The sequence below is a fragment of the Anabrus simplex genome, chromosome 1 (genome assembly GCF_040414725.1).
Source record: "Anabrus simplex isolate iqAnaSimp1 chromosome 1, ASM4041472v1, whole genome shotgun sequence".
Lineage (NCBI taxonomy): Eukaryota > Metazoa > Arthropoda > Insecta > Orthoptera > Tettigoniidae > Anabrus > Anabrus simplex.
This window is the reverse complement of record NC_090265.1, coordinates 940,959,304-940,978,004: the sequence shown is the minus strand read 5'-3', so window position 1 is coordinate 940,978,004 and position 18,701 is coordinate 940,959,304. Positions and strand designations below refer to the sequence as shown.

Sequence of the window (18,701 nt, the reverse complement as noted above, 5' to 3'; positions counted from 1 at the left end):
ATTAGTAGCACTGCCGGTGGGAGCAGACATGGCTTCCTCCAGGCGCGATTGGAATTGAGCCATTTGCTTTTCGAAGCCTGTAATTCGTTCCTTCACTTCTTTGAGGGTCATAGTTGCACACATGATGAGTTTGTATCCTAAACTTTCAAATTACATTCACCTGCGATTATGATTTGCTGGTTGTCTTGCGATTTAGGCAGGTGAGTTGCGGAGCACACTTACACGCGTCTAGCTCTCAGTGAAATTGACAACTGACAATTTTTCAGCTATGAGTGAACATCATAAAGCATCCAGCCATGAATGCACTTCAATAGATAAAGATCTTAAGATCTTGCATTATGAGAAAAAATGCACCTTACTCAACATTCCCGAGAGCATCCACATCGATTTAGATCAGTATATGAACGCCTCACACAAATTAAATGAAATCAAAAAAAAAAAAAAAAAAAAAAAGAACATTCTACTTGAAACATTCATTCCACATATTTGTCAGAACATCCATAATATAAACAAACCCCGCCTCCATCTCTCCAACTCACCACCACTCCCCCCTCCCCACCCTCTTCCCGCCAGCTCTGCACCACCCCTTCCCCCTCCGCTCTTTCCATCCTCGCAAACACAGCTGAGCCAACAACAGACTCAATCATACGAATGGGACTGTTAACTTTGAGAAGGCCAGGCCATTTTGAGAGGACAACCACCTTCTAAACACCGTAAGTTTAAAGCTTTCTTCACACCCATTGTACACCTTTTACTTATCAGCCCAAGTTTCTCATACAACCTCATTTTTTCCATTACAGATTGGAACTTCATTGACGGTTTTCCACTATGGTCACTTACAGTTTACCACGCATCTGTCATATTCTCTAACACAGCTTCTCAATTTTTGTCGCGGCCCTCCCAACCTTTTAAAACAAGGCAAACAAACCAGCCAAAATTGTGAAACAATAATCGAGAACGGGACCGCTAGATTGAGAAGAAATAGAGAATGCTGCTGTTCTAAAGTTTTAAATTTCATCAGCATTTTTCCATCACTTGTCACATGTATTTCACCTGCATGTTATCTCAGGCTTGGTTTCTCAAACTTTTTTGCTCCCGCTCCCCTTCTAGCCATTCAATGTGATGGTGTTTCTACAAAGGCAGACTTTCGACCTGAATTTTCGACACAGTGATTTCATCTTGTTTTGAATTGTTATAAAATAAAAATTTTGTAGACTACGAGGTCCGCAACCTCGCTAGGTGCACCTATTGTTAATTTCCATCTGTACGATTTGTTTTCATTTCTTTTCTTCATAGGTTAACACAGTTTTTAGATTCAATTATGTTTTGTATTAACCCCTGTTTTCAGTGAATTTTATCGCAGCGAGTTGTTTATTGCTCAATATGATAATGCAAATACTGTATATTGTACTGTTTTTATTTCCATCATGTCTCTCTTTTGTTTTTTCATTTGTTCCTTCATTATGTTTTTTGGCACATTTTTAGCTTATATTATGTAAATTACTTCAACCCCCCCCTTTTTTTAATGAAGATGGCTCAAACAAGTCGAAGCACGCCTGAATTTGATTACTCCATCATTAGATGTATATATGATGTATTGAATTAGGAGGATACACTTAATTTTACCCTGGTGAAGTTTCAGTTAAGAACTGTAGAGTAGATACGGTATGTTAGATATTACCTCGCTCGGTATATTCGTGTGTATCTTTGTGTATGGTAGCCATCTTGCTCCTTCAGCATTTAACCAAATGGCAGTTTTAATTTCTATTAGAGCATAGTGGGATAAAATAGTACTAATAATAATCTGTCTATGCATTTAGCTTTGTTGGTAATCTTTGAGTAGTTCTTGAGAATTTCAAACTTTAATTGTAATTTCTGTTTGTAATACCAGTAATAACCTGTTGCAATTAGGATACATTGGAACGTAGTTTAAAATTGTTGTAGTGTACTGTAGTATCTTCTTAGAAATTAGTGTGCTTATTCTATTACTGTGAAGTATTTGTATAGTATAGTATCTGTAGTATCTGTAATAACTCATTTACTAGAATTCTGTAGTTGTAATTAAGGCAGTTTACAATTGTATAATTCTTGTGTATTCTGTTTGGTTTTCAGTAATTAACAGCAGTTTTCATCCTGTTAGGGTGTTGTACGATAAACATTTAGTACAACTAAGTAGTACTGTAGTGTAATAGTAGCCCATATTCATTACCTTATTGTCATGTGATCTTTGTGTACTATCCTAGACAATATTTCATTCCTTACATTTTTATTTTGGACAGAATAAATTATTTTTCCTTTTCTTTTCATTATTCCGTGAAGAATGGCTAAGGAGTGCAAGTGTAGGAACTGTGAGTGTGGCCAACATTAAGGAGTACGAGGGAGGAGTTGGAGAGTTTGAGGGAGATAATTAGGATTCTCTCAGAGGATAAGAAGGAAAGTAGGCCTCCCTCAAACAATGTACAGGATACCGTAAGTGAAAAGGAGAGATGGGAAGGAAAGGGGGAAACTGTAGAAGACAGATGGTCTAATGTTTTAAGGGGAAGAAGATTGCAGGCTAAGGGCACTATTCAGGATCAGAATTCAGGACAGGTGTCTGTGAGAAATCGGTACGAGTCACTGCAGGTAGAATAACAAGAGGGAAAATGGGGAACAGGGAACTGTTGCTGAGAAGTGTGAAAGTAGGAGGAAAGGAAAATGTAGGACAGAGAATAGGAAAAGACAGGTGAAACAGGGTCATGGCGGGAGAAAAGGGAGGAGGAAGTAGCTTCTGCAGCAGTGAGGAAAGATAAGGCTGACCGGGAGGGGAGGGGATCAAATAAGGTGGGTAGGGTTGAGGTTCTGGTTATGGGGGATTCCATTGTTAGACATGTGGGGAAAGTATGTGGAGGAAAGGTAAACAGGGTAGAGTGTTAACCAGGAATTAGGTTAAGGCAGATGTTGAGGAAAGTAGAAGAGAAGGAGGAAGGAAAGGAGAAGGTGGTAGTGTTTCACGTTGGTAGCAACAACGTAAAGCAAGCAGGTATAAGTACCAACATAGTCGGGGATGTGTGGGATCTGGTAAATGCAGCACAGCACGGGTGAAGTTTAAGGAAGCAGAGATTGTTTCAGTGGAATAGTGTGCAGGAGGGATACTCACTGCTAGGTGATTGGGGATTTAAATGAGACTATGGAGTGGGTATGTGGGAAACTGGGAGTGAGATTTCTAGATCCTAATGGGTGGGTAGGAGATAAGGATCTGCGCTCAGATGGCCTTCACTTAAACCGCAGTGGTACATACAAGTTAGGAAATTTGTTTAGAAGGGAGGTACATTCAGGGAAATGGGATGGTCTAGGGAGAGGTGATAAAGATACAGGGATCCGGAAGTAAAGTAGGGATGACATTAAAATGTTAGTGCTGGGCAAGACTGGACATAAAATGGGTTCAAAACCATCATTCCCTTTTTTGATAGATCGAGAAAATACTCGATAGATTAAGCTTAGGATTATCCACTAAACTGAGATGGCAGCCACATATACCTAAAAAAAAAATGCACATAATTAATGACTTAACTATTAATCCAAAGAATTATTTGTATTACATTTTTTTTCAAATCAAGAGAACAGGACATACAGCTCTGCAAGCTTTTCACTCTAAATCATATTGTTCTCCTTCAAGATTGCAATGAAAGCTATGCTATACAAAGAGAGTAAACACATGGACCCACCTATTGAGGCGTCCTGTTGTTAGATTGATAGCTCCTATACTGGACTTTGGGTCAAGGGAAAGTGAGCTCCATGAAGTCTCCTTACAAAGTTCCAGATGGAGAGCAGGGCAGAAATGTTGACTTTGCGACATTGCACAGGTAGACACTATGGTGTAATATCTGAAAATAAATAAATTAATTTACCTACTATAAACAAAAGAACAATTTATATATCATCACAATAAATAACGTACAGAAATATTTGTGTGTATTACAAGATGACCTTGGACCACAGAGGTGATATTTTTCTTCAAATTATGGCAGAAGTTTCTTGGAAGTCAACTCCTAGCAACTCTTAGCAAATCAAATCAGCAATTAGTTACAAAAGGAGCCTGCACGTAGAAGTTTTTGAATTCTGCTGAAGAATGTAATTCCTACAGTTAGCCAACCTAATGTGTACTGTGTAATACCTGAAGGTATATTACTCACAGAAAAAAGTATACATTGTTAGCGATGTGAATGAATTTCTAAGACAGCAACTGAACAATAGTCTTGAGCATAATTAACAAAAACAAATACAGAAACTATAAGACACTGTAATTATGAGTAACAAATTTTCACTATTGGGCAAACTAGAATTTTCTGTCCGATTCCCAGCTTGTGGTCTTGGTGGGTTGAGAAAGTGAGGGAAGAAGGGAATAGAGTAAGATGTGTTTAGGTGCACATGTTTAAGTGACAATTCTGATTGCAAATTCATACAAGTTGCGCCGAAAACATTATTTTCTAAATAAGTCGCAGAATTTAACATACTAAATGCCAATCGTGAATTTGAAATTTTTGTCTGTGGAACAAAAACACGTTTAGTCTTTGACATTTCAGTAGCAATATTCCACAATGCATTTCAATGAAAAGTAAAAAAATATCATCAATAATGAAAATGAATCGAGGAGAACACTGTATCCACTGTGATCTGTCGGGAGACATGTTTGGTGCGGCTATGGCAGACACTAATTATGCACACACCAATTTCTGTCCCAATTCCCAGCTTGTGGTCTTGGTGGGTTGAGAAAGTGAGGGAAGAAGGGAACAGAGTAAGATGTGTTTAGGTATGTATGTGTTAAGTGACAATTCTCGATTGCAAATTCATACAAGTTGAGCCCAAAACATTAAGCTAGTAGTAGTAGTAGTAGTAGTAGTAGTAGTAGTAGTAGTAGTAGTAGTAGTAGTAGTAGTAGTAGTAGTAGTAGTAGTAGAACTGTCACCTGTCTGGCATTTCAAGCTGTTAACACTTCCTTGCGACAACTTCCTGCATTCATATATTGCTAGTGGCTTTACGTCGCACCAACACAGAAAGGTCTTATGGCGACGATGGGATAGGAAAGGGCTTTGGAAGGACACGGCTGTGGCCTTAAATAGGTTACAGCCCCAGCATTTGCTTGGTGTGAAAATGGGAAACCAAGGAAAACCATCTTCAGGGCTGCCGACAGTGGGATTCAAACCCCTTATTTCCTGGATGCAAGCTCACAGCTGTGCACTCCTAACTGCACGGTCGCCCAGTCACTCATATATTATCCACCAACAAATCTGTTTGTCCATATAAATATTCTGTTTGCATTTAAAAGCGAGAGTGAATGACAAGCAAGCTACTATATGAATGTATAATGTCCATCCATCCATAGTGTATCAGCCGTACGGCTGGTTTGCTCCTCTGATGGCAGTCCTCCAGTTCTCATGACTGAGAGCCCTCTTCTTTACCTATCCAAAAGTGAGAACTCCCACTTCTTGCTTCAACTGGTCTATGAAAAGGCTAATTCACAAGGATATAGTTTACTGGAGTCAAGTACTGTACTTGAAGCAAGTCAACTTTCCTTCAACTTTCCATGTATGGTTAAGTCAGTACAGTCAAGTTGTAACTTTCCTTGCAAGTAAATTTGAGTTGCTGAGCTGGCAACTTTTGCGTCCACTTTCCTGTCATGTCTGAATCCTGACTTGTAGGTGAATCAACTTGAAAACAGAGCACATGAATTTTTCTGAAGATTTTTAGTATATTTGTTGGCATATAATAATGAATGCTCCTAATAATAAGTAGAATACAAACTAAATATTGCAGTTTATCGACATTATTTTATGAACAATATGAAATTTTATGGTTCCTATAAGCTAACAAGTCCTCTTCCAATAGTTCTTTCAACAAGTTGTTAGATACACCATGCAAAGCCCTTCTACTTATCAATCCTTTAACCCAAGTTTCTCTATTCTTCTTATTTTTACATTACTTTTATAATTCACGCAATAATAATACACAAATTAGCTGTACACATGCTTGTATTTTGCAGCTGGCATCTTCACTTCAATAAATTGAATGCAAATTCAAAGACCGTTACTAGTGAATTATAATATTAAACCACTGAAATTTACACGCTTTTCTAAAGACAGTTAGCATGCGTTTCCCTGTCTGATTAAAAGTATTGGCTTCAAGTACTTGACTCCCGTAAACTATCCCCGTGTGAATTAGGCTAAAGTGTGCCGTGACCTTCCTCACTGTTTCTTAGCCTCCAGTCTACCTTCCACTATGTCTCTTAGTATCCCGTGTCACGGTGTGCGCCCAATCCAGGCAAACTGTCTTTCATAGAGATGTAAAATAAGTACTCTGTCTTCACCAATTCAACTGAGTTTATCCACATTTGTGACTTGATCTGTCCAGGGAATCTTGAACAGGCACCTGCAACGCATTTCTCCACAGTATAAGGGCCGCTTCACACTAGGCGACTGGAATCGGCGACCAGCCGCCCGTGCTTGTGAAACATTGTTTTAAATGGAGCTCTTCACACTGGGCGACTCAGTAGCTGAGCTACAGAAAGAAGCTCGGCGACCGACCTTGCAGTAGCTCACTTCTGCTATCGGTCGCGGAGGCAGATTTCGCAACCCGGGCTGGCGACAGCTGGTGAACCATTGTTTTGTATTGGAGTCTTCACACTAGGCAACTGTGTAGCCCAGCTACTCGTCCTCTTTGCGTTCTATTCAAAACACCCTTCAGTGTCATTGTGCATTTCAAGTTCCTTCCCGTTTTGTACTGCGTTTCAGAATATTACAAACTGTACTAAATAAATATGTTACATTCAGTATGAATGATTTAATTATATAAACTGAGCAGCGTCCATCTGGAACTTAAACTGGGACGAATAGGCTATAGTAATGAAGCTGAGAAGAGAAATACATGGTATGAAGTAATGCCACAGTTTTTCAGCGACTTTAAAGAAAGAACATCCCAGGAAAGGAACGAGCTTTGTAATTAAAATATTACAAATATAAGCGACAACACTTTTATTAAATGTTCAATATAAATGAGACTTTGCTGTCCGACCTTTCTTAGCTGTATGCTCAGCACAGCATCCTTCTGTCCAGAGGGCCCTGGTTCGATTCCCGAACGAGTCAGGGATTTTTAAAATTTGCTTTAGGTAGCACCGACACATACGTCTAATGGCGACGAGGGTACAGGAAAGGGATACGAGTGGGAAGGAAGAGACTGTGCCCTTAATTAAAGTACAGCCCTAGCATTTGCCTGGTGTGAAAATGGGAAACCACGGATAACCTTCCTCAGGACTCCCTACAGTGGAGTTCGAACTCACGAACGCAAGATGATAGCTCCGTGGCACAAACCGTGCGGCCGTTTGCTCGGTCGGGGATTTTAATCTCGTATGGTGCCACTGCCTCAGGGACTGGATGCTTTTGTTCGTCTATACACACCACACGCAATAGTAAATACATCGCTCCGTAAAATTGGGTCAGATGCAGACCTCGATTGGGGAAATGTCCGGCAGAATAGAAAGATAATGGAGAAGATTTTGCCAATACGAGGGCAGGCAGGAAATTTTTTATTATTAAGTTGTGGAGAGAACGATATTTAAGGCACCTTGTTGTGAGCGTTCTTGATTTTACTTTTAAAATGAAGGTTGAAGGGAATCAACCAACAATTTTCAAAATGAGGCTGTACGATCAACTATAGTACCGTCTTCTCAGTAGTCTACACAGAAAAGTGAAGTACCGGTAACTATAAGAAAAACTTACAAAGCTTTCATTCTTTCTTTTCTTCAATAATAAGAGCAGCAAGAGACACTCCTCTGCCTGAGAACTCGTTATAAAAACTGTCACTAGGCCGGGGAAGGTGGCTAAGTAGCGCGGCCGGCTACTGCACGGCGACACGGAATTCACCTGAACTACTCTGTAGCCGATTCTGGTCGCCGATTCCTGTTGCCTAGTGTGAAGCGGCCCTAACCCCTCCGACCAAACAAATACCTTGACAAATCTTTTCCCGAGCTCAAGTCTCAGCGTGCTGTTGGTAAGCATTTTCTGGTATTTGTAAAACACTGCTCTTTCCATTTCAACCTGCACCCTGACATCTTGTTGTCATTAGCCATCCTCAGACATTATTCTTCCCAAGTATTTGAAGGAAAATACTTGTTCAAGTGTCTCACTGTGAATGAAAATGTTCACGTCTTTCTTTGATTTACTTACTGACATAACTTTTGTCTTTGTTGTATTGATTTTCATTCCACATTCCTCGGACATTTCATGTATTCGTCGGATCATCCTTTTGAGGGTACTAGGACTACCTGTTAGGATTGTTTGATCATACGCAATTGCAGTGTATGTACAAATCAACCTGTTATTAGACCAATGTTTGTTCTTCCCAAGGCCTCATTTAGGATTGCAACAGCAAAAATACTGAAGAAAACCTGGTAAGCATCTTTGGCGAATGCCCTTGCAAATTCTTGTAGGATCTGAATAAATGTCACAATAAGCTATAAATTTCATTTTTGTTCCGTACTGAAGTGTAATTATAAGAACTAAATTGAGAAGGTAGCCAACTCACTTGGTCATTTCTTTGACAACTCTGCAGTTGACCAACAGGGTTTTTCTTATAACAAATGCCCCTTTAAAGCTTTAACGGTGGATTTAGATGGAAATAATTATGTACATAGGAGTGTTAACTTCTATAACTTCATTATGAATTAACGGTGTGTGCAAGTGTTCCAAAAGTACGGTAATACATATGAGAGTGTTGTATAAAATGAGCAGAGTAATAACTATTACTGTAAAATACATAATTAATCAATGCAACAGTGCACTACAGAATGCACACTCATGAAAAAACAAGAACATTACATGATGAAAGTCAAATCAAAGACACATTTGAAATTCAGCACCTGGTAAAATTTGGAAGCCATTTGTAACAAAGCATTAGTCTCTTGTTCCTCTGTAGGCAGCTGACTGCTGATAACAGAATGCATTTTCAGAATCAGTACTTATCAGTACTTGTGGCTGTAGCTTGTTAAAATGTAGTTAGTTTAATGTAGTCTTTGTGTAAGTTTTTCCTGCCTAAAAAAAGTAATCCTCTATGGAGTTGAACATAGTTTGTAGTTTTTGGTGGAATTACTTTTAAACTAATATATTTTCCCCTGGAGGCCTCCTGAAGTATTAATCACAAAATAAGAGTGACTTGCAAGACAGATGTATAATAAAAATGCAGAAAAGTTTTTAAGATGTCTTTCGGTTATCTTTCCGTCCACACTTTCTTCCACAAAAACAAAACATTTTTGTTCAATTTCTCAAAGACAAGGTCTAAATTCTCACTGTTTTTCTTGCAACAGCCGTCCATTGTAGCTGTGTGCCATGCTATTATGCGACTGCACTATCCTTTCGGTATCTTTCGCTCCTTTTCTGGATAAGTTTTGTATGAAATCTCATACTCAAACTAGCTCTAAGCACAGCTCCAGACATATTCTATTTGAATATTTTCAATGTGTTCATTAACTTCAGTCATAAATGTTTCTGCTCTTTCTCTTTTGAATATTATTCTTCGTTTGGAGCACAGTTATATGACAGGATGTAATTCCACAGTCTCTCTTCAAATTATCAATAAAGTTTTATGAAACTTTGAAGTTATGCCAGTAATGAAAGCTACCCCCCCAATTAGTGGTGTTATCTATGATTCATTTGTTTTGTCTAAGATGTTTAATCACTGAAAATATATTACTCATGGAATATTATGTTTTACAGCAGCATGGTGGCATGTATCAATATTTACAAGCAAATAGTAGTGATTCTGATGCTGACTTTTGATCTAAACGGGTGCTTCTGAAAATGCTACACAATGAATATTGCTAGGAGTGTAGTAGACTAAATGACAATCTACAATTTTATGTAGGTTTTCTTTCACAGTGTTCTTCTTTTAGTGCCTTCTCCAGTACTGAAAGTTGGCCACACTGGCAAAGAAGTCTGAACAATATTCGGCTGTCCTCACCAGTCTGCTCGAATCTCGTTTTGTCCACTCCCGTAAGTTCCTCAGCCAAGAGTGTTTCCTTCAACCGCGACCTCTATGTTCATCAATTTTACCATATAGAACCAATTTTAGTACGTTGTACTTATCATTCCTCATAATGTACCCAAGGTCTTTCTTTTCTTTATTGTACACACCAGCATTTGTTCCCTCCTCATGCACCTGAGTACAACATTGGATACGTAGTCAGTCTACGAGATCTGTAACATCCTTTGGAAAACCCACATTTCCTGATGGTGTTACATTTCAGAGTCCATGCTTCAGCACTGTACAGATGCACTGAATATACTGTACATAGCATCTGACAAAGTCACGATGTGTCTCCAAGCTGAGGCTTATGTCACACAGTAGATTCGTCATTTTTGGAAAGCTAGCACAAGCCATTTCTATTTATATATGGATCTCTAAATCCAAGTCCTCAGTAATCCAGCTGCCAAGGTACTTGTTTAACTTGTTCCTCATAAAAGTTCATAAGAATATGCATGTTATGAGTTCTAGTAATGACCACCACCTTTGTCTTGTCGGTGTTGATTCTGAGTTAAGGTTTATCCCCTTCTACGATCTGTCTACCAGATACTGAAGACCTTCAGTACTATCAGCCAAGATGACAGTATCATCCGCATACCTCAAAGTGTTGATCAACCTGCCATTTACTTCACCTTCTGCTTCTTGAAGAGCAGCTTGGAAGATCTACTCAGAGTAGAGATTAAACAGCAGGGAAGATAAAACACATCCTTCCGCACGTCCTGTTTGATCCTGGCAATGTTCTCACGGAAGCTTCTTGATGATCATACAGCTTTTTGATGAATGTATTCAAAATTTGCAGGAGTTCGGAAAGTTTGACACAACTGAATGTTCGGGCATAATCAGTGAAGCAGATATATAATGTACATCTTTAGAAGACTGGTCTCTACAATTCTGTAGAAGTGTCAATGGCCAGAACAAGGCCTCACGTGTCCTAAAGCCATTATGGAAACCAAATCGTTCATCACCTATGTCCAATTCACATTTTTGATGAATTCTGAAATGTATTATCTTACAATTTAAGAATTTGACTAGTGAGACTAATGGGCCAGTATTGGCTACATCTAGAGGCATTTGGCTTTTTAGGAATGGGGATTAGAACTGATTTAAGCTATTCTTGTGGGATGTATCCTGTCCTTTATATAGTACTAGAAATCTTGGTTAGTAATCTAACACTATTTTCATGAAGTAATTTTAGAATTGCACGGTGAATATCATCTGGACCTAGCTGCCTCTGTGGATCAGCGGTAGAGTGTCGGCCTCCGGATCCCAAGATAGCGGGTTCAAACCCGGCAGAGGTAGTCGGATTTTTGAAGGGCGGAAAAAAGTCCATTCGACACTCCATGTCGTAAGATGTCGGCATGTAAAAGATCTCTGGTGACACATTTGGTGTTTACCCGACAAAATTAATTAAATCTCAGCCATAGACGCCCAAGAGAGTTTCGGTTTACTCGGTCTGCCATCTAGTGGGGGCCTAGAGTAAAACGGAACGTCTAAATTGACGAGCAGACAGCCAGATGGCGTCAAATTGAAATGTCTGCAGACGGTAGCTGAGGCCATACGATTATTATTATTATTATCTGGACCTGCTGCTTCTCCAGTTTTTAATAAAGTCACAACCCTATGTTCTTCACTGATCATACTTTCAGGATCAGACACTGTACTTATTGGGCCTAATGGTGAAACTGGGTTTCTTCCTTCATCAAATAGACCTTGAACATAGTACACTCATTCTTTCTCTGCTTCCTCCTCACTGGAAATCAGTCTATTGGCTGCATTCAGTTGTTGAGTGTATGGTTGAGTTTTGAAGATACACGTTACTTCTTTGACCTTCTTATGCAAATTAAACACATAATGTTTGTACAGGACTACAATTTCTTAGCCTCTTTATTTTCTTTCATATACAGAACCATTAACCAGGCTTAAGGGAAATAGGGCCACCTTCACTATCTTCCATTTGAGTAATCCTTGCCTGGCGCATCCACTTGTGGGGGTAGACATCCATTACTCCAGTAGGCCGGTGTAAAAGGATGTCTGAGTTCAGAGGGAGACCCAGGCACAAGGGGTATAACGTGGAACCCAAGCCCAGGGTTACAGATAAAGACCTTAACGGCAGATCCAGCGGTGAATGAGACCTTCGGAATGGAATAAACTGTGGACGAGGAAACCCATCCTCACTGCGATTAATTAGAAGAGGACATACTTTGGGGTAGATAGGACTTCTTAGCCGTGATGAAGGCAACCTGTCTAGGCGTAGGACGCTCCAAAATCAATGTCCCCATCCAATGGTTGAGCGTGGGTTTAACAGACTCACCTTATAAACACAGCATTGTTCAGAAGACTTCAACGAGAAAAACCAAACGAAATCAAGGACGATTAAGCCATAGGAAAAGGATACGAGTACGGAAAGCGGATGTAAATATGGCGACATCGAATGTAAGAACAATGTTGAAACTGGGAAAAATTCAAGAAATAGGAGGGAAAAATTCAAGAAATAGTGAATGAAACAAAAAGATTTGGATATGACCTAGTAGCGATTCAGAAAATAAGACAAAGGGGGCAAGGATATACTGAAAACAAAGATTATAGCCTCTTTTAGAGTGGGCCAGAAGAAAGAACAGGACAATTCTTCATGGGATTTATAGTACATGGAAAATGAAGAGAGTAATACGATTTGAGCCTATTTCAGATAAAATATTTAAGCTTTGGATTACGGGGAAGTTTAGGAACGTAACTGTCGTATCAGCACATGCAGTGAATGAACATGCAGATGAAGAAAGGAAGGAACAAATTTATGATGAGTTAGTACAACAACTTGAAGAAGTGCCAAGGCATGACATGATTACTGAACGTGGAAGATGCCAGGAATCACAGTGAATCAAATAGATCATGTCTTAGTGACAGTAAGGCATGAGACATCCATTATTAATGTAAAGACATGCAGAGGGCCAAACTATGATTCTGATCATTATTTAGTAAAAGCAATAGTAAGACAAAAATTGGCAGTAGGATACAGGAGATAATCTGCTAAAAGAAGGAAATAGAATCTGGAAAAACTACAATAATTAGAGAAAAAGCAAGAATTCCAATAAAAAATGAACAATACTTTGCAGATGATTGAACAAGCATCTGGAATAGAGGAATGGTGGTCAAAAGTGCAAAGGTCCATACAATGTACAACACAAGAAACCCTGGGTATAGCCAGTACGAAAAGAAATAATTGGTTTGATGCCGAGCATGACGAAGTGAATGGAAGGAAGAATATGGCAAGAACAAAAATGCTACAGAGAGAAACGAACTTGAGTAGGGAAATGCAGATAAGAAGCTAATAACATCCGTAAGAGGAAGAGAAAAAAGAGATGCTCAAGAAAAAGCTAGAGTGTATAGAGACACAAAGTTTCCAGAAGAAGACAAAGGAATTCTATAATGAAATTAATTACTGCAGGAAGGTGTATAAAACAAGACTGAGTGACTAATAATAAAAAAGGTAAGCTTTTACAGAATGAAGAAGAAATAAGTGAAAGATGGACCGAATACTTCCAAGAATTTACATGTAACTAATCTCATTATTAGACCCGTATTGAACTATGCTATGATATACTAACAATTTGTTGGTTGTTTTGATCCACCTTTTCAATACAAATTACAGTTTGTGTTGCTAAGTTGTAATGTTACAACACTAATTTACCAGGACATGTTTCGCTTTTATTCACAAGCATCATCAGCCTATACAATTGCCTCAAGGTTTGTCATATTTGGATTGTTGTTACAAATTTCATTACATTGAATGTAAATCTAATTTCAGTGATAACAATATTTAAAACATAAGAATAATATACACATTAAAAATTATGACAATATGATTTGCAATGTTAAAATGGAGTAACTCTTAATTCTAAAACACATTGAAGTCCAAAACACAGTTTTTACAATTTGAAAATTTGGCTAAAAATTGTTTGCAATGTTAAAATAAAATTGATTCAACTATAATTTGGCATTCAAATTTGAGTCATAAATATAAATATTGGATGTTAATATATAGGAGCCATAGTTTCTGAAGTGCGTTGGTTTCTAGAATACAATAACATTTCAGTATTGAGAATTTTAGTTAAGAATTGTGTTCTCTAAATAATGTTATTTAAAAAGACTGTAATTTTGCATCATGCGTGATTAGAGTCATGATGATAATCTAGAATTGAAGTCTTGGGTTTGTTGGAAATTGGCTTCTAGATTTGATGAGGCTTGCTGCTGCAGTTTGGCAATTTGATCAGAGGAAGTATTGACATATTTAATTCTTGTTTGTAGCGACCAGACTCTCCGTTCGAAGTTGATTGTTTTGATGTAAGTTATGGCTAGAAGCGGCTTCAATCCAAATTTTGAGTATCTGATTATGTTTCTTTCGATTTATAGAATGGAAGAAGCATCTGGAACAAATGGAAATGAACTTAAGTAATATTGTGTGTGTGTTGTGCTTTAATGTGAGTGTTGATGTTGCATTATCACTTACCCCTTTGTCTGCTGCTACAGAATCTTGTGGACCTTATTGCGTTACTGTGACTACTGTCTGCTGTGGTTCTACTTCTTGTGTTGTACGTATGAAAGAGCTGTTGTGAAGGGCGGGTAGGGGGTTGAGGGGAAGAGATGTTGGGCGGGGCGTTTGCTATTGACATGCTATGTGGAACTAAGTTCAATTGGCCTAACCCGTACAAAATGGAAGAATTAACTATCACAATAGCGGAATCTGAAGCAAATATAGGGAAACTGCCGGCAGAAATACAAAATGACATTAAATATGAATATAAAGGAAACTCCCAAGTTTAGTAAAAGAAATGAAAACTAATTCCGACCAGACCCCCCTAAAACAAATAAAAGATTTAAAGACAAAAATAAAAGATAACAACATTATCGTGACTAAGGCAGATAAAGGCGAAACAATAGTCCTAGTAAATAAAAGTGACTACATAAAAAAACGAAGAATTCTTTTCTAATGAATCTTACACTATAGTAAATAAAGACCCGGTCTCTTGAATTCAAAGGAATCTAAAAACAATCCTTAAAAATTCAATTTGTTTATTTAACGAGCAAGAACAACAAAAAATGGTCAACATGAACCCAACATTACCCAAGGCAAAGGCACTACCTAAGGTACACAAAAACAATACACCCATTCGACCAATTATAAACAGCAGAAATAGCCCAACATATAAAATATCAAAATTTATACATCAGTTCCTCAAAACGCATTATAAGTTCCAGAGTAACTCCTCAATTAAAAACTCAATTGAATTTTGCGAAAGATTAAAAACTTCAACTTACAACCCCACCATAGAATGAGCTCGTTTGACATTTCCAATATATATTCAAATATCCCCATTAAAGAAACAATCGAAATTATTAACTCAAACCTTTCCAAATATAGCAACTTAAGTAAGCTAGAAGTAGATGAATTTATTACACTACTTAAATTCGTATTAAATAACTATTTCACCTTTAACAATAAAATTTACCACCAATTAAGTTTAGCCATGGGTGACCCCAGCTCAGGAATATTAGCAGATATTTATATGGATAACATAAAACATAGCATAATTAAACCAAACATAGAAGGAATCTGTCTTTGGCTGAGATTTGTTGACGATACATTTGTAATAACAGACAACCGAAAAAATAACAGCAAAAAAAATCCTTGAATTTTTAAACAACAGGGATTGAATTATCTAGATGTTACTGTAACACGCTAAAAATCCAAATTTGATTATCAGATATACAGAAAACCAACACACACGCCAATAACAATAAGAAATGACTCACTCCACCCCAAATCCCACAAACAAGCAATCTTTTTCAGTATGGTCTACAGAGCCTACCAAATACCCTTATCACCTGCGAATTTTACAAAGGAAATAAATTTTATAAAAGAACTAGCACTAGCCAATGGATATAAAGCAGACATAGTAAATCGAATCATCAACAAATTAAGCTCAAAATAGCCACAAACCTCGCACCGGAAAAGACTAAAAAATCCAAATACGCAACCTTCACTTACACCAGTTCAAAGATTCACCAAATAGCAAACCCACTCAAAAAAACGGGATGTGCAAATAGCCTTTAAAACATATAACACTAACAAAATTTTTTAAAACCATAACACAGTAAATGCCTACAATAACAAATTTCAAGGCTCCAGAATATACAGACTAACATGCGCACAGTGTAAATCTTCATATGTTGGCCAAACTGGACGCAGTTTCCTAACCAGATACATGGAACACTTTAACGCCTTAAAACACAATAAATACTCCGCAATGAGTAATCATATGAAAGAAACCGGCCATCATTACACCTCAATAGACAAAGACCTTACAATAATCAAAAGAATCGAAAAGGGGAAGGAAATGACAGAGTTCGAAAACATATATATTTATTTGGATCAATACTTTAATAAAGGAAAAAACTTGAATGACGCGGTCGAAATAAAAAGTCCATTAATAGAGCAGTTGCCAACATTATTACGAAATCTCAAATCAGATAAAAGCAAATTCTTAAAAATATTTAATCTAAATACACTCACAACTGAAACCATTTCGGCAACGCAAAAAAGTCCCCCTCCACATAACACGCCAAAGCTTAACGCCCCGCCTGCAGGATCGTCTTCTACCCCACCTCGACAACAGATAAGAATTCCCTACCACATAGCACGTCAATAGCAAACGCCCCGCCCAACATCTCTTCCCCTCAACCCCCTACCTGCCCTTCACAACAGCTCTTTCATACGTACAACACAAGAAGTAGAACCACAACAGACAATAGTCACAGTAACGCAATAAGGTCCACAAGATTCTGTAGCAGCAGACAAAGGGGTAAGTGATAATGCAACATCAACACTCACATTACAAGCACAACACACACACAATATTACTTAAGTTCATTTCCATTTGTTCCAGATGCTTCTTCCATTCTATAAATCGAAAGAAACATAATCAGATACTCAAAATTTGGATTGAAGCCGCTTCTAGCCATAACTTACATCAAAACAATCAACTTCGAACGGAGAGTCTGGTCGCTACAAACAAGAATTAAATATGTCAATACTTCCTCTGATCAAATTGCCAAACTGCAGCAGCAAGCCTCATCAAATCTAGAAGCCAATTTCCAACAAACCCAAGACTTCAATTCTAGATTATCATCATGACTCTAATCACGCATGATGCAAAATTACAGTCTTTTTAAATAACATTATTTAGAGAACACAATTCTTAACTAAAATTCTCAATACTGAAATGTTACTGTATTCTAGAAACCAACGCACTTCAGAAACTATGGCTCCTATATATTAACATCCAATATTTATATTTATGACTCAAATTTGAATGCCAAATTATAGTTGAATCAATTTTATTTTAACATTGCAAACAATTTTTAGCCAATTTTTCAAATTGTAAAAACTGTGTTTTGGACGTCAATGTGTTTTAGAATTAAGAGTTACTCCATTTTAACACTGCAAATCATATTGTCATAATTTTTAATGTGTATATTATTCTTATGTTTTAAATATTGTTATCACTGAATTTAGATTTACATTCAATGTAATGAAATTTGTAACAACAATCCAAATATGACAAACCTTGAGGCAATTGTATAGGCTGATGATGCTTGTGAATAAAAGCGAAACATGTCCTGGTAAATTAGTGTTGTAACATTACAACTTAGCAACACAAACTGTAATTTGTATTGAAAAGGTGGATCAAAACAACCAACAAATTGTTAGTATATTATACTTCCAAGAACTCTCTAAAAAGTGAAATGGACACTACTCACCGGCCGGGCATACTATAGTCATCTGCCCATTTAGTTTTATTTTATATTTTTTCTTCTCCGGACTGCATTGCTTCTTAATCTCACAACCACTCAGCCATCACTATTTCTGCTGATGCATTTATCGTAGCCTGTGACGTCACATTGATAATTCTACTATGTTCTTCCAATGTCCAGTGCATTCTTCCGTGCTTTTGCACATGTGTATGTATGTTTGTATACACCATGCCTCTTCTCCAATCACTATTTATTCAACCTTGAGCCCATACTCTTCGGAGAAGATTTCCTGGGCCTGTTGGAGAAAGAGCTGCTGCAGTATTCCTGTGCCTATCACATTTCTGTGAGTGATGTTATGTTTGTGTGCATTAAACTTTCTCCGTGGAAGAAGCAAATGAGGTATAAGCACTTCTAGAAACTACAGAGTGGCACACGAATAGCTGACACATTTAATTTTAGAATAACAATTTTATTTTTCACAAAACACTAATGAAAGTTTAGACACAGGTAGCTTGGACCCTGGAAATATATTTCACTATATCACATGTTCAATGTGGCCTCCACTGCAGCAGACAACCTCTCTGAGACGAGTACACATGTTTCTGACGACTTTGCGGCACAGGTCTTCATGAATTTCACTGCAGAGCTGCACAATCCGAGCACGCATTTCCACGTGGCTTTGAGATCTTGAAGCGAAGAGATTTACTTTTCAAATAGCCCCATAAATCACAAGGATTTAAATCTGGGCTTAAAGGAGGACAGAAGAATACGTCATTATTGTTGTACTGTGGGTAACGATGAGACATTACATGATCACCAAATACTCTTCTCAAAAACTCAAG

General features: G+C 37.8%; 1 protein-coding gene across 1 annotated transcript in view; it reads right to left on the bottom strand.

Moving 5' to 3' along the window:
- Positions 1-18,701, bottom strand: part of oxt (Xylosyltransferase oxt) — a 355,491-nt gene that overhangs the window by 15,263 nt on the left and 321,527 nt on the right. The window contains exon 15 of the mRNA XM_067136675.2: positions 3,705-3,863. Within this exon, the coding sequence (XP_066992776.2) occupies positions 3,705-3,863 (159 nt within the window). The remainder of the gene's footprint in view (positions 1-3,704; positions 3,864-18,701) is intronic.